Source organism: Balaenoptera borealis (genome assembly GCF_965194805.1).
Source record: "Balaenoptera borealis genome assembly, chromosome: 12".
In the NCBI taxonomy this organism is placed as follows: domain Eukaryota; kingdom Metazoa; phylum Chordata; class Mammalia; order Artiodactyla; family Balaenopteridae; genus Balaenoptera; species Balaenoptera borealis.
In genome coordinates this window covers 84,946,487-84,964,344 of record NC_138869.1, presented here as the reverse complement: position 1 = coordinate 84,964,344, position 17,858 = coordinate 84,946,487, and the positions used below count along the sequence as shown (strand labels likewise).

At 40.2% G+C, this 17,858-nt stretch overlaps 1 protein-coding gene and 1 long non-coding RNA gene across 2 annotated transcripts in view; both read right to left on the bottom strand.

The window, feature by feature from the left end:
• Positions 1–17,858, bottom strand: part of LOC309607606 — a 44,668-nt gene that overhangs the window by 3,210 nt on the left and 23,600 nt on the right. The window lies entirely within an intron of this gene.
• On the bottom strand, positions 69–10,845 carry LOC309607585 (DLA class II histocompatibility antigen, DR-1 beta chain-like). Its single transcript, XM_082346278.1, has 6 exons — positions 10,716–10,845; positions 4,912–5,181; positions 2,308–2,589; positions 1,444–1,554; positions 941–964; positions 69–633 (listed from the first exon to the last, which is right to left on the bottom strand). The coding sequence occupies exons 1-6, from the start codon at positions 10,813–10,815 to the stop codon at positions 620–622; spliced, it is 801 nt and encodes a 266-aa protein (XP_082202404.1). The 5' UTR covers positions 10,816–10,845; the 3' UTR covers positions 69–619.

Here is a 17,858-nt window from a genome sequence, read left to right as displayed (position 1 = left end):
TCCCATGGTGTGAAGAAACTTGCATGCTTGTCTTTGAGAATGCAAAGATGTAGGAGACAACCATGAAATGGGTTCAACAAGGTTTTTATTCTAGTTCAGGAAAACATTCCTAATTAGAGAATACAGAAAACCCAAGAAAAAAACAGGGAAGGAAGCAAGGAAATCTTTCAGATCCCCAAGTGACCAAATTTCAGTAATGTTAATGAAAACCATTATTGTTATATGATGCAATTCTCCTTTTTTCTTTTCTTTCTACTTCCTTCCTCGGAACTGTATGAAGCAGATGATTTTCATCCATATTTATTTGAGAAAGACTTTAAAAAGAAAAGTGGGCAGAAGATGAGTTCAGATGCACAGGAGGCAGTAATGGTTAAAAACAAAAGGGACCAGGAAAAAATGAAGATAAGGTATTGCAATCAATATTGGGGACTTCCAGGTCAAGGATAGGGGCTGAGGAAGCCATCAAGAAGGACATTTTCTGCAGGGTCACTCAACCAAGAGCAAACTAGATCCTGAGAAGTACTATCGTTGTGGAAGAATTACAGCAAAGCAGGAAACATTTTCATGCTGCGAAGAAGCCGGGACAGAAGGTTTTTGCTTGAGTGTCACCATCCTCCCTTCAGCTCAGGAGTCCTGCAAAAGACAGAGGAGAGGGTTGTTTCCAGATCTAACTCTGCAAGCAGTTTTTTTCTCCTCTTTCAGGGTCTCATGTTAAAGCATTGAATTAAGAAGGAAAACAAATTCTTAAGTCTCCCTGAGCCAAAGTTACTTCAGAGCACAGGCCTTCTGTTTAGTGGACAGAAGAAGCTTTAGTGGAAACTGCCTGATCCAAAGTCAGATCCAAGGTCTTTCCCATTATTTCTGTCACCTGTCTTGTCACCTCTACCATCTGTTCTAGGGAGACTAAGTATGTCTCTAAAAGAGAGTTAAAGAGCATTACCTGTTGGCTGAAGTCCAGAGTGTCCTGGGAAAGAGAAGGGAAGATATATACTTAAAATATATGGAGGTTAATCTGTCCCCAGACACAATGTTCCCAACCCCCGACCCCCACCTCAGATTCCCCTAATACCACAACCTAATCACACGATGCCAGGGCAGGGAGGAGAGCAGACACTGAGAGTTGGTAAGCTACGAAGCTTCTGTCACACAAATCCAGTATAACTTCATCAGTCTTAGTGTCTCTTCCTGCATTTGCCCCAGGATCTCCACCCAAAATCTCCAAGCATGTTAACATTTTTCTTATCTCTGCAGGCCATCACCTCTTATATTTTAACCGTAGCTAACCATGGACTGTCAATTTCTGGATTTTCAGGAAATTGGAGGTCAACTAAGCAAAGAAAGACTTTACACAGGGTCATTGATATACAGAGAACTAACTGAGTAAAGTCATATTTCTTCCCCCAAAAGTCTGTGGGGAGGCTCAGCTGCCAACAGGCTCCTTACCTTTCTGATTCCTGAAGTAGATGAACAGCCCCACCCCAAGGAAGAGCAGACCCAGAACAAAGCCTCCGATTCCACTCATCATCTTGCTCTGAGCAGATTCAGACTGTGCCCCTGAGAAAAGAAGCTAGTTTTAGTGATATTTTACCCCAGTTCTTACTTTTCTAATTGAGACTCTGAGATTCAGAACTGTGACAATGGGGGAAAAAAGCCTGCCCTGGAAGAAATAGAATAATTGGCCATTTCTGGAAAAGAGGTTTAAGAATCACACTAAGTAGATACACACTGAGAATTAAACTCATTTAAATATCACAGCCTTGACATAAGGCCACTACTTCAACATCTTAAGGGTGAAGTGCCAGGAACTCAATGAGGTTAAGTAGGTTGCCTAGGGTGGCAGAGCTAATAAAAGGCAGAGCTGAGGTTGGACTCCCTTCATGTCAGGAAGGTCCCTACATCGTAGAGGACACACCTCTTCTCAGATCACAATGAACAACTCAGAGCAACAATGTCAGAAGTACGAGCCCAGCCTGAAGAAGGGGACTGGTGCCCAGGGCCAAAGAGGTGTCCATGACCTGAGATAAGATGGGAGGCTCAAAACAGGGACACCTCTATTCTGCTTGTCAGGCATAACTGCCTTCTCAGGGGGTACAGGTCTTTGTACAAACTATCACAGGATATCTAAAAATATCAGAGGATCTCTATCACAGGATATTCACATGACTACCCTCCTAACCTAAGCTGAAGGATAGGAGAGAATAGAGCAAATGAACATATGCTGTGGGGAGAGGAGAAACCTGACACTCAGGGGTAAGCAAGCCCCCTCCATGGTGGGTGAGGAACTTATGAGGCCAGAAAGCTTCTCACTCCATTCCACTGTGAGAGGGCTCGTCCGGCTGGGGTGCTCCACATGGCAGGTGTAGACCTCTCCACTCTGAGGGACTGTTTCAAGCATCACCATGGTCTGGAAGGTCCAGTCCCCATTAGGGATCAGGCCTGTGGACACCACCCCAGCCTCCTCTTCCTGGCCGTTCCGGAACCACCTGACTTCAATGTGGCCTGGATAGAAACCATTCACAGAGCAGACCAGGAGGTTGTGGTGCTGCAGGGGCTGTGTCTTTGCAGGATACACAGTCACTGTAGGCGCCACTAGGAGAGAAAATGGTAGAGGGGATAAGTGAGGGAGACAGAGTAAGTCTCGTTGGTTGGCTGCCTTTCTGCATCCACTCTCCAGTCCCAGACTGCAGCCTTGGGCAGGTCTCCCTCAAAGGTGGCCATGTGGCCCAACTTTAGGAGTTAGTACCATGATCCTTAATTTAACCCTTACCGCATGGACCCATTAGATTTTATAGATGCTGAGGATACTTGTGTGTCTTTTTTTCCCATTGCATGAAACAGTTTTTTATTGTTGACATGTTTACAAATCTTTGCAAGGCATTTAATTAAAAGTGTCATTTCTGAATTCATGTTGCCTGGGTTCAAATCCAGGCTCTGTCTCTTACAGATTCATCCCAGGAGAATTTTTCCATTCCTCTGTGTCTCATCTTTCTCACCTATAAAAAGGAATAATAATTCTAATTCACCTCGTAGGGTTATGTGAGGATTAATGAACCTGAAGTATATAAAATCGTAACTGGAATTTAGCCTTCAGTATATCAGAGCTATTTATTACCCTTGTTTTATTTGAAAGAATATATGATTCAAAGCAGTGTGGATAAATTAGGGAACAGCGGGGGGGGGGGGGCACTGTGTGGAGACAGAGGATGAAATCCTGGGAAAGCTGTCTCCAGGCACTCACACCTTAGAACACCTCAGAAAAGGTTCTACCCCAGGAAGAAGGAAAGACGCAAGTGAATCTCTAACTCTGAGTTGAATTCCAAAAAAACCTATGAGTCCTGAAGGAGAAGGAAAGAAGGAAGAAAAGTCATTATTTAAAAAAAATTTTTCTTATAATTAAACTCTGCTAATCAATCCCTCTCCTTTGCAAAACAAGTGAATTTACTACTGGAATTGTTATCAGTTTGCAATTGTCTCTCTTTTTAAGCTGACACATAAGTTCAGGCAAGGGTCTGGGACTCATTAAATATGTGTGCTTAGCGCCTGAGACAATCTGACAGTATCAGCCTTAATAAACACAATTTTTTTAAATGATGGAGAAACTTGGTGAAAAACATTTTTACAATACTCTAAAATGGTAAGTTTAAAATTGATGGTAAATCTTTCCTAACAATTTTGCAGTTTATTTTATTAAGTAAAAATGTTTAAATTTCTATCATGGAAAATAATAAACTGAATCAAGATATAAACCTCGAACTGGACAGAAAGCTGAATCAAATATCAACAGAGTTAATTTTGCTGCATAGAGAATCTATATCACTGAGAAAAACACCAGGACCCCAGAAATAATAGAGAATAAATAATAGTTAGAGCAGTAACAAGGGGCCAATAAATATGTGAGAGATATTCAAGAACTTTAGGAATCAAAGAAATATAAATTTAAAATAAAAAATGTAACTTTTAAACTGAGTACTTGGCACTATATATCTTTGAAAAAAGATCTGATAAAGGAGATTGTGAGGTGAATTGTTACACATATAAAAAGAAATATTATGTAACTACTCGAATACTATTAGCTTTATAAAAATAGTAACATCAGTGTGTTAACATTATTATAATTCAAAAGGTGATTACACAGTCATCTCAACTATGTAAAAATATATAGGCTAAGGGAAAAAAAAAAAAAAAAGGCGAAAAATTTAGACCTAGAAGAAGTCTCAGGAAGATCAGAGGTGCCTCAGAGGCTCCCCTGCCCGCACCTGTCAAAAAGTAGTCTGACACCTTTTTCTCAGTGAAGTGCTCCTGCACACAGACAGACGCGGCACACTTATTTCTCGGGTGTCAGGAGTCAGAGGGTGTGTGCCCAGAGCACGCTGTGACTCTTCTCCTCACAGGCTCCCAATCCTTTCACTTTCCTCACCTCTCCTCCCCCAAACCTTCCCCCAACCACAGACACCTTGAAGTCCCTCCCGCATCTCTAACCGCCCACCCCAGTGGGGGTTTCCTCCCCTCCCCTCCTCTCCCCTCCCCTCCTCTCCCCTCCCCTCCCCTCCTCTCCCCTCCCCTCCCCTCCTCTCCCCTCCCCTCCCCCTCCCCTCCCCTCCCCCACAGGGACCACCAAGGACGCCCGGAGCCTCCCTCCTGCACCCCTCCCGCCACAGCTCCCCTCCCTCCCGGGCCTCCCCACACCACACACGCTCTGTCCCCTCTCACAGTCACTGACAAAATCACACACTGTCTCCAGACAACAGGAACCCGCCTAACTCGTACTTGCTCGCAGTCTTACACACCCCCGCCCCCCGAACGCAGTCTCCTCTGTCCCCGTCTCTGTGTCTCCCTGTCTCTGTCTCTGTCTCAAACACACACCCACATACACTGCGCCCCCGCCCGCTGGCCGCCCAGCCCCGCGCTCACCTCGCCGCTGCACCGTGAAGCTCTCACCAACCCCGTAGTTGTGTCTGCAGTACGTGTCCACCTCGGCCCGTCGCTGCTCCAGGAGGTCCTTCTGGCTGTTCAAGTACTCGGCGGACGGCCGGCCCAGCTCGCTCACCGCCCGGTACTCGCCCACGTCGCTGTCGAAGCGCACGTACTCCTCCCGGTTATAGATGTATCTCTCCACTAGCCGCACGCGCTCCGTGCCGTTGGTGAAGTAACACAGGCCCGTATGCTGGAACAGGAAATCCTCTGCGGGAGACACCGCCGCTCAGTCAGGCCTCAGCCCCACGCGGCAGCCGACATTACATTTGTTGAAAATCTTGGTCCCACTGAAATTTATATTTTTTAAGAATCTGGACCCACTGAAGAGCTGTTTTTCCAGGAAAATTAATTTGTTCAGGACCCAGGCTTATTTATTTCTTTGCTTGCCAACCAATTGCAAAGTCATAGTTTATCCTTCACATCATCTTTTTTCTTAATTTCTCTGCCTCTGGTCCACTACTTATCTGTAGTAGTAAATTACAGCCACAGACATCTTATTCCTGTTCGTGCCTCAACGATTTCATTTTCTAACTTTGTCTCCTAGTTCCAACAATACAAGTAGGCATCAAATTACCACCCTTGGCCAGATGTACAACTTGTTTCTGTAGTCAAGTCTCCTCAGGGGAGAGAAGGGGAGAAACTAAGAAGAAGATGATATTCTCATATAGACAGTTTACAAAAAACTGAGCAGGTCCCCAGACTCTAAGTAGAGACCATCACCTAGAAATGATGGCGGAAAGAAGGGTACTCTGGGTCAGACCAGGTCTATTTTACTATTCAGAAATTCTCAAGTATCTTATCGACACATGACACCAACGTTACAAAATTAAAAAGTGTGAAGTTACTGTTCACTGTAGCTTGTATGGTTAGCACTGTTTGTCCAGTTCTCGTCCCCAACTTAAGGTTGCCAGATTTAGCAAATAAAAATACAGGATTCCCAGTGAAATTTCCATTTTGATAAATTACTGTTGTTTATCAGAACTTCAGATTTAACTGAGCATCCTGTATTTAATTTGGCAACCTTAGCCCAACTTGCTAATGTAGCCTCAGAAGGAGGAGGATATTTAATACTTCTTCTTTGTATTCTTTAACACATGCCCATGGCAGGCTGCAGGAAGTGTGAACACATATGGACTTTTCAACTAATAAATGCAGAATGAATGTAAATGTCTCTTTTTTTGTAAATGTCTCTTTTTTGTCAACAACAACAAAAAAGATACATTTACATCTTATTTTTTATTTTATTATTTTATTTATTTAACTTTTTATTTTATATAGGAGTATAGCCGATTAACAATTTGTGATAGTCTCAGGTGCACAGCAAAGAGACTCAGCCATACATATACATGTATCCGTTCTCCCCCAAACGCCCCTCCCATCCAGGCTGCCACGTAACATTGAGCAGAGTTCCCTGTGCTATACAGTAGGTATGTCTCTTTTGTATTGGATCTAGCAGCCCTTGCAGCGCCCCTCCACACACACACACACACACACACACACACACGCCCAAGACACACACTGTGCATATGAACATCAGAAATTTTGTCAGTAATTCAGACACAATCAAGCCACTATCCACTAATGGGGGTTAGAATCCCAAGCTGTAGAATCAGAACTTCTGAATTTGAACATGAGCTCTTCTACTTAGGTCAGTTTTAGCATCCATGAGCCTTTTTTCTTGATCTCCAAAACAGATCTGATGATAGTATATCCCTCACAGTATATTTTTAAGTGTGAAATTACAGAGTGGCACTTCCTAGTGCTGATCATATAATAAATACTCAATAAATATATTGACATTTTTATTTTTATAACCCTATGAAAGCAAGCTCACAAGATCTTTCTATTCCTTAACTTCCTAAAGCAAGTAATATCTTCATCATCATTTGGCAATTGTCTTCAATAATATAATCACTAATTACCATTTTGAGCAAATAAGAGCAGAACATTTTATATATAATAATGTGGTATATATAAATCTAACACAAAAGGGGTATGCTGACTTAGAAGAAAGGGAATTTCCACATACTCAGACTTGATAATATAATCTAAGTTCTAGAACTAACAATGTGGCACTGGGTAAATAACTCAAACTTTTTGAATTTTAGATTCCATAGATATACATGTTTTTTGTTTTTTGGGTTTTTTTTAACACCTTTATTGGAGTATAATTGCTTTACAATGTTGTGTTAGTCTCTGCTGTATAACAAAGTAAATCAGATATATGTATACATATATCCCCATATCCCCTCCCTCTTGCGTCTCCCTCCCAACCTCCCTATCCCACCCCTCTAGGTGGTCACAAAGCACTGAGCTGATCTCCCTGTGCTGTGCAGCTGCTTCCCACTAGCTAGCTATTTTACATTTGGTAGTGTATATATGTCCATGCCACTCTCTCACTTCATCCCAGCTTACCTGCCCCGTGTCCTCAAGTGCATTCTCTACATCTGCATCTTTATTCCTGTCCTGCCCCTAGGTTCATAAGAAGCATTTTTTTTTTTTTTTAGATTCCATATATGTGCATTAGCATACGTTATTTGTTTTTCTCTTTCTGACTTACTTCACTCTGTATGACAGACTCTAGGTCCATTCACCTCACTACAAATAACTCAATTTCGTTTCTTTTATGGCTGAGTAATGTTCTATTGTATATATGTGCCACATCTTCTTTATCCATTCATCTGTCGATGGATGCTTAGGTTGCTTCCATGTGATATATATGTTTTTAATTGCTACAGATATGATAGGATAGTTATAAGAATTACATACTGAAATTTATAGGCCTGGTACAGAGTAGCTGCAAAATGTTATGAGGCTCCACGTTGACAGAAACCAGATTTGTTTGGTATGTTACTCCAACATTACCACCTAAGGTAAAATAACTGGTGTATTCTAGGACATGAATAAATACTGGCTGCATTAATTAATGTTTTTTTGCATAACCTTGGCATTCAAGGGCACTCTAATGCTTCCTTGCTGATGACTAACTAAACACGTCTGATTCTCAGGTTTTCCCAGCTTCTCATCGGGCTCTTATTTTTATACTTTAGGTCCAGCTGATTCCCTTATGCTAGAGCACAGTCTGTCCCTGAGGACAGCTAGTCGAAAGAGTCATCTGTCATCCATTCTTCAGTTCTCCAGCTCCCATTCTCTCCTCAAACGATCCAATCTAGCTCCTGTCTTGTATACTCCACTGACAGCAAATGCCAGGTCCACCATACCCAGTGCTCACTTCTCTGTCATGTTTTCTCATTTCACCCACCTCTTTGTCATACTCACCACAAATCGCCACTCTCTCCATCCTTGAAAAATCTAAGTTCCCTCACTCTCTGCATCACATTCTCTTGGTTTTTGTCACTATCCCTGGTACTCCTTCCCACTCCCCTTTGCTGACTTACTGACCCTGGCCCTCTCTTTGCCTTCTACTACACTCTCCCACACTCCTTCTTTAGGTGCAACCTCTTCTACTTTCCTGAAATTTAACACAGTTGTCAATGACTGCAACATATATGTCTCCAGCCCTGGTCTCCCCCTGAATTTGTCTCATAAATTCAATTGACCTCTTGACAGCTCCACAAAAATGTCAAAAAATCATTTTAAACTTAAACAAAACTTTTATTCCTAACCACCCACCTCAAAGTTTTTCCTCCCATAGTCTTCCTTACCTCAATAAGCAGCACCATTATGTTTATTCCAGTAATTCAAGACAAAATCCTGAGGGATAAGCTTAATTTTCTACCCCTTCCTAATATAATTTATTAACAAGTCATACAAATATCTATTTCAAATCTGTTGCCTTTCTCTTTATTACTGTCTTTGTCACTACTACACTAAATCAGGCCACAAGCACGTCTTCCCTGGAGAATTCTACCATGATCCTAAAAGGTCTCCCTGATGAATCCGTACAATCCAATCTCCACATGGTAGCTAGAATTGTTTTTTTAATAAACATAAACTGACACTCCTTGTAACCCCTCAGTAGCTTCACATATCTTTTTCAATAAAATTCAAAAATCTTACCTTAGCCATCAGGGCCAAAATGATTTGGCTCCTGATTTCCTCTCCGATCTCATTTTATTCCACGTGCTAACTTGCTTGCTCTGTTTCAGCCACTCTAGCCTTTTTCTGTCCCTTAAACACAGCAAATATCTTTCCACACTTTGTTCTTTCCCTGTTCCCTTGCACCCTTTACGTAACTGCCTCCTTCTCATCACTCATGTTTCAACTAAAGGTCACTTTCTCAGGGAGACCTCCCTAGCCACTTGAACCAACGTCAAGTGAATCCCATTTTCTCTGTCCCATAGCCCTGATACATTTTTTTCAGAGCACTTACTGCTCTTTGAAATGTTTTTCTTTGTTAATTGGGTTCTTATCTTTCTCTCCTGTCATTAGGTAAGTTCCATGATAATTGAGACTTTTCTAGCTTTTATTCATATAGAACTCTGAGTCTAGACAGAGCCTAGTATATAATAGCTGCTCAAATAAACATTTGTGGTCTAAATGAATGAACTCATGGTTTGGGGAATTGATTATTGTGAGGATCTTGGAAAGCAAGAAGGGGCTCCAGCTCCAACACTCTTTTATTCTGATGACACATTATATCCCTTCCACTTTCTGTGACAAATTCAGACAAACGTCCTCTTTCTTCTTCTACTAGTTGTAAGAGGCATTCACAGGAAAGAAAAAGGTGATTTTAAGCAAGAGGGAAAATTTCATAAGTTTTAGCTCATCCAATGGATCTATTATAGTGCTGGGGTCTGTGCAAACGTTGGGGACTTTCAGTAATGCTGATGACATAGCTGGGGAAAAATAGGGACAAACTTGAAGGAGAGGTAACCAAACATGGCTAATTAAGGAACATAGACAGCACAATGGATGAACCTATAATTTATCCTCTACTAGTTGAATCTCTTCTCATATGCTCGGGCCAAAGAACGGGGAGATGTAGGAGAAACTGATCATCTAGAAAGGTTCAAAATAGATTCACAGTGAACACTAACCTGTGTCAGGTTTTCAGAAGATGTCCTAAGTTCTTTAAGGCATCAAAGAACACCCCATGGATGCTCCTGATCTAAAGAGTCATTTCAAGTACTAAGGATTACGAAGAGTCGTTTCAGCTCCAGGGTGTTTTACCCAGGAGAAATAGAGAGAAAACGAATCCCAGCTTCTGTCAGAGAACCTCCAGGGCAGGGATACAGGCATTTTAAACATTGGGGTTCAGGAGAAAGAAAAGGTATGGGGGAAGGCCCTTTGATACATTCTCACATATTAGAGAGAGGCACCAACATCACAGATCTTCTTGAGGATATAACACAGGATCTTCTAGGAGGGATCTTTCTAATTCCTTGCGATTTCCCATAAAATTCTCAGAGAAACTTTCCCTTTTCCTGGCATAACTCAACATAATAAAGGGAAATGCCAAATGGGGAGTTATCTTTATTTCTAAATCCTCTTAAGACAATGGAAGAATGGGATGCAAGGCTAGGGAGGTTTTATTGGAGGAGAATTGAGAAAAATAAATGTCTTATACATATGGAAGTCCCTGATGCAGCTCTCATAGAGAGGACAAATATCTAGACACCTTTTGTTGTGGAAAGAATTGGGGATCCCTATGGTAAAGATAGCTGGTCACTGAAGAATATATCACAATTTTTAAGGGACATGGCCTGGACACAGTGACAAAACTAAGTACCTTCCATCCCCCACCCCATGATAGCTCACCATCCAAGGTATACACTTACGTTGGGTCTCCCTGGCCCAGGCCAGGGGAGGGCTCAGCACCATCAGTATCACTGTCAGAGCTGCCATCCAGGAGCCTCCGGAGAAATACAGAGACACCATGCTGGAGAACAGGAGAGGACAGGGTGTGAGGGGAGCAGGCAAGCCCCACTCAAATGGGTACTGTGACCCTCCTCCACCCAAGTGACACCAACCAAGGAATTCAGTATTTGCTCCTGGATTGGATGATCCCGGTGTTAGAGAACCAATCAGCATCACAGACGAAAAGCATCATCAGTGACTGGTCAGAGATTCAGTAGGAAGGTCCTCTTCTGAAGCTTAGAATTTCCTCCACTAAAAGGATTTTTTTTTTTAAAGGGAATTCACTGGATTTTTTTTTAAAGGAATTCCTTTATTTTTATTTATTTTTATTCATTTATTATTATTTTTTTTGGCTGTGTTGGGTCTTCGTTTCTGTGCGAGGGCTTTCTCTAGTTGCGGCAAGCGGGGGCCACTCTTCATCGCGGTGCGCGGGCCTCTCACTATCGTGGCCTCTCTTGTTGCGGAGCACAGGCTCCAGACGCGTAGGCTCAGTAGTTGTGGCACACGGGCTTAGTTGCTCCGCGGCATGTGGGATCTTCCCAGACCAGGGCTCGAACCCGTGTCCCCTGCATTCGTAGGCAGATTCTCAACCACTGCGCCACCAGGGAAGCCCCCTAAAAGGATTGTTTTAATTTAGTGCTTTAGAGGTTTGATCCAGCTGCATCTGAAACACTTTAACTGGGCCTCTATTGTGAGCCAGCTCCATGCTGGTCAGTGATGTGTCTGTCACACGTTTGAGCCTTTTAGAAGCATTCATTCCTCTCTGCTTGAGACAAAGCTATTTTGACAAATGTATGTGTGATTGTGTTTAGGAGTTGAGTTCCTGGAGAGAAAATGATTGCAAGTTAATCATTCAACTTGGAGACCTTTAATCCGGTCCTTATTGCACCGTAACCTAGTGTTGTAGATTTGGGGAAGTTACTTAAGCTCTACAGTTGAAATGAAGGCACTGTGATCTTGCAGTTATTTCAATACTGAAAGATTCTGTGGACTTCTCAAGGAACAGCATCCCCTGGTAACGGATGATGTGACAGAATTATAGCTGTTGATTGGAGAATAGTCTGTACCTCCTTACAGGTCGAGATGTCCCTGATAAACTAAAGGAAATTTAAAGTTAGTGAATAATTTAACCTGAGTGAAAAGGTTTTTCAGGTCTGTCTTCTGGTGCTGTCACTGAGTTTAGTGGCACCTCCAGAAAACACTTAGAGAAAGGGCTTAGAGGAGACAATTTATGTGGAATGGAGGGTCTTGAAGATACCTTTGTAGAGCACATAATGTAACAAGGTGGGAAGGCCAACTGTCCAAAGCAAAATGTGCAGGGGGCTGAGAGGTGGATAAAGGACTCAAAGTCACCCTTTGGCACAGCAACTCTGCCTTAGAATAACAAATATTTTATGTGAAAATGTGTTCAACCCCTTACTTCTGCGTTCCATTTTGATTTCCACATTTTATTGGGGATGTGTCTCCTTATTATTCAACATCTTTTGCTTTATTCTAAGAAAAGATATAAGAAGACCTTGCTAATGAATACATTACAGAATGTTCAGGAAATAGAACACTTTGGAAAAGCTATGAGTTGCATCCTTTGATATAATCATATAATTTAACATGTAATTCTATTTTTAGATAAATATTACACATTAATGTAAATGTAATATCTCAGATTTAGAATGGAATTCAAAAGTCAACTATCATCCTGAAATTCTGCATTAATTCATGCTCCACTGCAGTTCTTATAAGCAGCCCTTCTTTATGTACCTCAATAGTTCTTGTAACAGTACCAACCATGCCACAATAAAAATTACTAAAATTTATTGAACAAATTTAAGCATTTTACTTTCTACCAGGAATTAATTATACAAGGGCTTTTTTATACATCTTTTAAAAATTTAATTCTCACATCATCTCAGTGATTTAAGTACACTTTCATTCCTACAGATAGAGATAATAAAATGATGGGTGGAAGATAAACAGCTTTTGCAAGGATGCAAAGCTGGTAAATGGTACACTCCAGATTGAGCAAGTTATATGTGATTCCAAACCCCACAAGCTCGGACATTACACCATACCAACTCACATTCAATTTCTGAAGAGAATAGTGTCCCTTATATTGAATCTATTTTTGTCACTTTAATGCAGAGATATGCGTATCAATAAAACTACTCCTTTTAATGAATGACAGCATTTGATATAAATTGAAGCAGCTACTTGTAGCAATTCTAGTTACTTAAAAGACTCCTTTCATCAGCTTTGTTACTCTCCTCTGGAAATAACAAAATTTGCATTGATCTTATGTAGTGATACCCACAGCTCCCCACAAGTCTCCTTCTTATTGAAGACAACAGAGGCCTTAAAATTCCTAAATCCAATCTATTGTTCTCAATCATTATTTCAGACTTCTCAGCATAATGTAATGCAAGTTTGAACATTTTTGAAGAGAATATAAATAGTATGTCCCTTATTTTGGAAAAATATATTTCTATTAATATGGAAAGTTCAACATTTCTTAGAGAGGTTGGGTAAAAGTCACCATTGTTTCTGGATTTGAGAAGAATCTATGTCCCTAGATGCCAACAATAATTAGTACTATTGGAAGTTGTGCAGTTGCAGCCATGGGAAAGAATATCATGTTGAATTTGACAAACGGAAAATCATAATTTACTCAGAATTCACTACTTGTGACATGGTAATCAGGGAAAGCCAAGCTAAGGTTCACCATATATTACAAGATAATAGGAATGGCCAAAAAAAAGTAGTTCTATATCAAGCACATACTGAAATATAGTAAAAGAGAACGCTATCAAAACTTGTTTAGATAAATTTCACATACAATTTACAAATCATACAAATTTATTTTTAAAAAGAATGAGCCAATGACTATGACCTAAATTCTGTATGTTGTATACATTTATGAGTAACAAAAATGTGCTGTCTTAAATATTATATATCTCACACTTTTCTGCAATACTGATTCAACGTAAGGACAGTTCGGGTGAAATAATGCAGCAACTGTCACCAAAGTTGCTTTGGTGACAACTGTATCTTACAGGTGATCTCAAGGCAGAGCTTCTTCCCTGAAAGCAAGAGAAGAAATTCTGCACAACTCTTGTATGTAAAACAAGTGTCAAATAAAGGCCTATTTCCTGAGTAAAAGGCAGTTAAATTGGTTTTTGGAAGAAAATGTTTCTTGGTACTAAAGTTCTAATCTCTGTTCTTGAGGCATGAGAGCATAGTCTTGCTTTTACGAAAAATAAATCACAACACTATTAGGAACAATCAAGTGACATCAGATGCACAGAATTTTGTTGAGCAACAGGCAGGTTGAAATTTGTAGCATTATGGGATGCCTTGAGTCCTACCAATTGTCACAGAGTGGGAAGCCTGAAAGGTCACAATACACCTGGGGTAAAGTGGGCTCTTAGATATCAGCAAGCCATTTAGTATAGAATGTCTCTCTCTTGTCCGAGTAGTCTGGATATATTCTCTGTAATTTTCAGAAGCTACCACCACTAATCTGGAACTTAGTGAGAAGCAGGTCAGTGGTCCCTTTATCTAAGGAAAAAATATTAATAAGAAGAAATGAATAAACAGGTCCAATTTTTTCTTACCATGAAAGACATGTATCCTCAACAGATGACTGTGCCGTTTACAGGCCATATCATCCCTCTGCAGGCTTGGTAAGACCCTTTCCAGTTAGATCTCAGGGATCTCCTCCATTAGTAACTTCGGATGGAGCCAGTATTTACACCATGGTGCTATCTAAGTCAGTTGACAGGGTTTCTTTAACTTCCCAATGTCATTCTTTGATTCAACTTACCTGTGTTTTATAAAACTTTAAAACAGCACTTAAAAAAAACCCAGAATGTTTGCAATTGAGTCGTCACAGATAGACAACTGGAATTTTCATAGGCCCATCCTTTAATGTTGTATGTAGGAAGAGTTTTAGTTTTCTTTCTCTGTGATCTAGATCTTGTGTTAATTGTGTTGTAGCCACCTCTTTATCCAGTACAAATACTGGCCAGATTATTTTTCAAACTTTCACTTTGCTTTTCCACTGGCAACTACCTAGTGATTCCAGGTGTGTGTCTGGAATGTTGTCTGCTTTATTCAAAATATATTAAAAAAATCTTTCAACAGTTCTTCTGCTATTGGTCCATTCTTATAGATAAACAAGTTTCTACCCTCAAAAAGTAAACTTACTAGTAATTATTCTTTCACAGTGAGAGAAGGAGCTACTCCCTCTGTATTGACGTCGCTTTCTACATTGTGTGCCTGTCAAATGAATCAATTCTTTCAATATTGTAGACCAATTTTGAGAATATTGAAGCATATGACCCTCACAAATTGTTGCTAGCATCCATATTTATGCGAGATAAAATAGGAAAACTTGTTGCTATTACACATCCACCTAGAGATGCTAAAGATAATCTGGGTGTGAAAAATGGCCTATCAGCCTCTATAGTTCAGAATATGGGACCTGGTCTTAAAAACACAAAAACAAAACAAAGCAAAACAAAAACTTTCAGAGGAGAAAGGAGTATGGTCATGTGTTAAAATAAAAACAAAGGGGCCAGTTAATAAAAAAAAATTATCTACACCATGGCTACATTATTAACCAGAGGAAAAAAGCTATCTAATTACCAAAGCAGAAGATAGTACAATGACTATGAGCAATAATCAGCTTCTCCAGAAATGAGAAATACTTGCTGCTTTTATGAATTGTAAGGTATGAAAAACACAAAGGCCTAACAAGAATTAGTCCTACAGAAATTGGTTCTGCTTCCTAGGCAAAATACATAGTTGTTAGTTTATTTTCCACTCCGAACAGGAGTTAAACACGAAAATCTTTTAACCATTAACATTTTCTTCAATGCTATTGCTGTTATGAACTACAGTATCTCTAATTTGACCATAGTAGTTTCACCTATAATTCTTTTTTTTTAAACATCTTTATTGGAGTATAATTGCTTTACAATGGGGTGTTAGTTTCTGCTTTATAACAAAGTGAATCAGCTATACATATACATATAACCCTATATCTCCTCCCTCTTGCGTCGCCCTCCCATCCTCCCTATCCCACCCCTCTAGGTGGTCACAAAGCACAGAGCTGATCTCCCTGTGCTATGCGGCTGCTTCCCACTAGCTATCTATTTTGTATTTGGTAGTATATATAAGTCCATGCCACTCTCTCACTTCATCCCAGCTTACCCTTCCCCATCGCCGTGTCCTCAACTCCATTCTCAACATCTGCGGCTTTATTCCTGTCCTGCCCCTAGGTTCTTCCAAACCTTTTTTTTTTTTTTTTTAGATTCCATATATGTGTGTTAGCATACAATATTTGTTTTTCTCTTTCTGACTTACTTCAGTCTGTAGGACAGTCTCTAGGTCCATCCACCTCACTACAAATAATTCAATTTCTTTTCTTTTTATGGCTGAGTAATATTCCATTGTATATATGTGCCACACTTTCTTTATCCATTCATCTGTCGATGGACAATTAGGTTGCTTCCACGTCCTGGCTATTGTAAATAGAGCTGCAATGAACATTGTGGTACATGTCTCTTTTTGAATTATGGTTTTCTCTGGGTATATGCCCAGTAGTGGGATTGCTGGGTCGTATGGTAGTTCTATTTTCAGTTTTTTAAGGAACCTCCATACTGTTCTCCATAGTGGCTGTATCAATTTACATTCCCACCAACAGTGCAAGTGGGTTCCCTTTTCTCCACACCCTCTCCAGCATTTATTGTTTGTACATTTTTTGATGATGGCCATTCTGACTGGTGTGAGGTGATACCTCATTGTAGTTTTGATTTGCATTTCTCTAATGATTAGTGATGTTGAGCATCCTTTCATGTGTTTGTTGGCAATCGTATATCTTCTTTGGAGAAATGTCTATTTAGGTCTTCTGCCCATTTTTGGATTGGGTTGTTTGTTTGATATTGAGCTGCATGAGCTGCTTGTATATTTTGGAGATTAATCCTTTGTCAGTTGCTTCCTTTGCAAATATTTTCTCCCATTCTGAGGGTTGTCTTTTCGTCTTGTTCATGGTTTCCTTTGCTGTGCAAAAGCTTTGAAGTTTCATTAGGTCCCATTTGTTTATTTTTGTTTTTATTTCCATTTTTCTAGGAGGTGGGTCATAAAGGATCTTGCTGTGATTTATGTCATAGAGTGTTCTGCCTATGTTTTCCTCTAAGAGTTTGATAGTGTCTGGCCTTCCATTTAGGTCTTTAATCCATTTTGAGTTTATTTTTGAGTGTGGTGTTAGGGAGTGTTCTAATTTCATTCTTTTACATGTAGCTGTCCAGTTTTCCCAGCATCACTTATTGAAGAGGCTGTCGCTTTTCCATTGTATATTCTTGCATCCTTTGTCAAAAGTAAGGTGACCATATCTGCGTGGGTTATCTCTGGGCTTTCTATCCTGTTCCATTGATCTATATTTCTGTTTTTGTACCAGGACCACACTGTCTTGATTACTGTAACTTTGTGGTATAGTCTGAAGTCTGGGAGCCTGATTCCTCCAGCTTTGTTTTTCTTTCTTAAGATTGCTTTGGCTTTTCGGGGTCTTTTGTGTTTCCATACAAATTGTGAAATTTTTTGTTCTAGTTCTGTGAACAATGCCATTGGCAGTTTGATAGGGATTGCATTGAATCTGTAGCTTGCTATGGGTAGTATAGTCATTTTCACAAAGTTAATTCTTCTAATCCAGGAACATGGTATCTCTCTCCATCTGTTTGTATCATTTTTAATTTCTTTCATCAATCAGTGTCATAGTTTTCTGCATACAGGTCTTTTGTCTCCTTAGGTAGGTTTATTCCTAGGTATTTTATTCTTTTTGTTGCAATGGTAAATGGGAGTGTTTCCTTAATTTCTCTTTCAGATTTTTCATCATTAGTGTATAGGAATGCAAGAGATTTCTGTGCATTAATTTCATATCCTGCTACTTTACCAAATTCATTGATTAGCTCTAGTAGTTTTCTGGTAACATCTTTAGGAGTCTGTACGTATAGTATCATGTCATCTGCAAACAGTGACAGCTTTACTTCTTCTTTTCCGATTTGGATTCC

Excerpts from the sequence above, each read along its gene's own strand:
- LOC309607585 (XM_082346278.1), bottom strand. The coding sequence starts at position 10,815 with ATGGTGTCTCTGTATTTCTCCGGAGGCTCCTGGATGGCAGCTCTGACA. Across the intron at positions 1,555-2,307 it reads CCCTCTCACAGTGGAATGGA|GGGCACAGTCTGAATCTGCT; the intron begins GTGAGAAGCTTT and ends TTCTTTTCTCAG. Across the intron at positions 965-1,443 it reads CTACTTCAGGAATCAGAAAG|GACACTCTGGACTTCAGCCA; the intron begins GTAAGGAGCCTG and ends TCTCTTTCCCAG.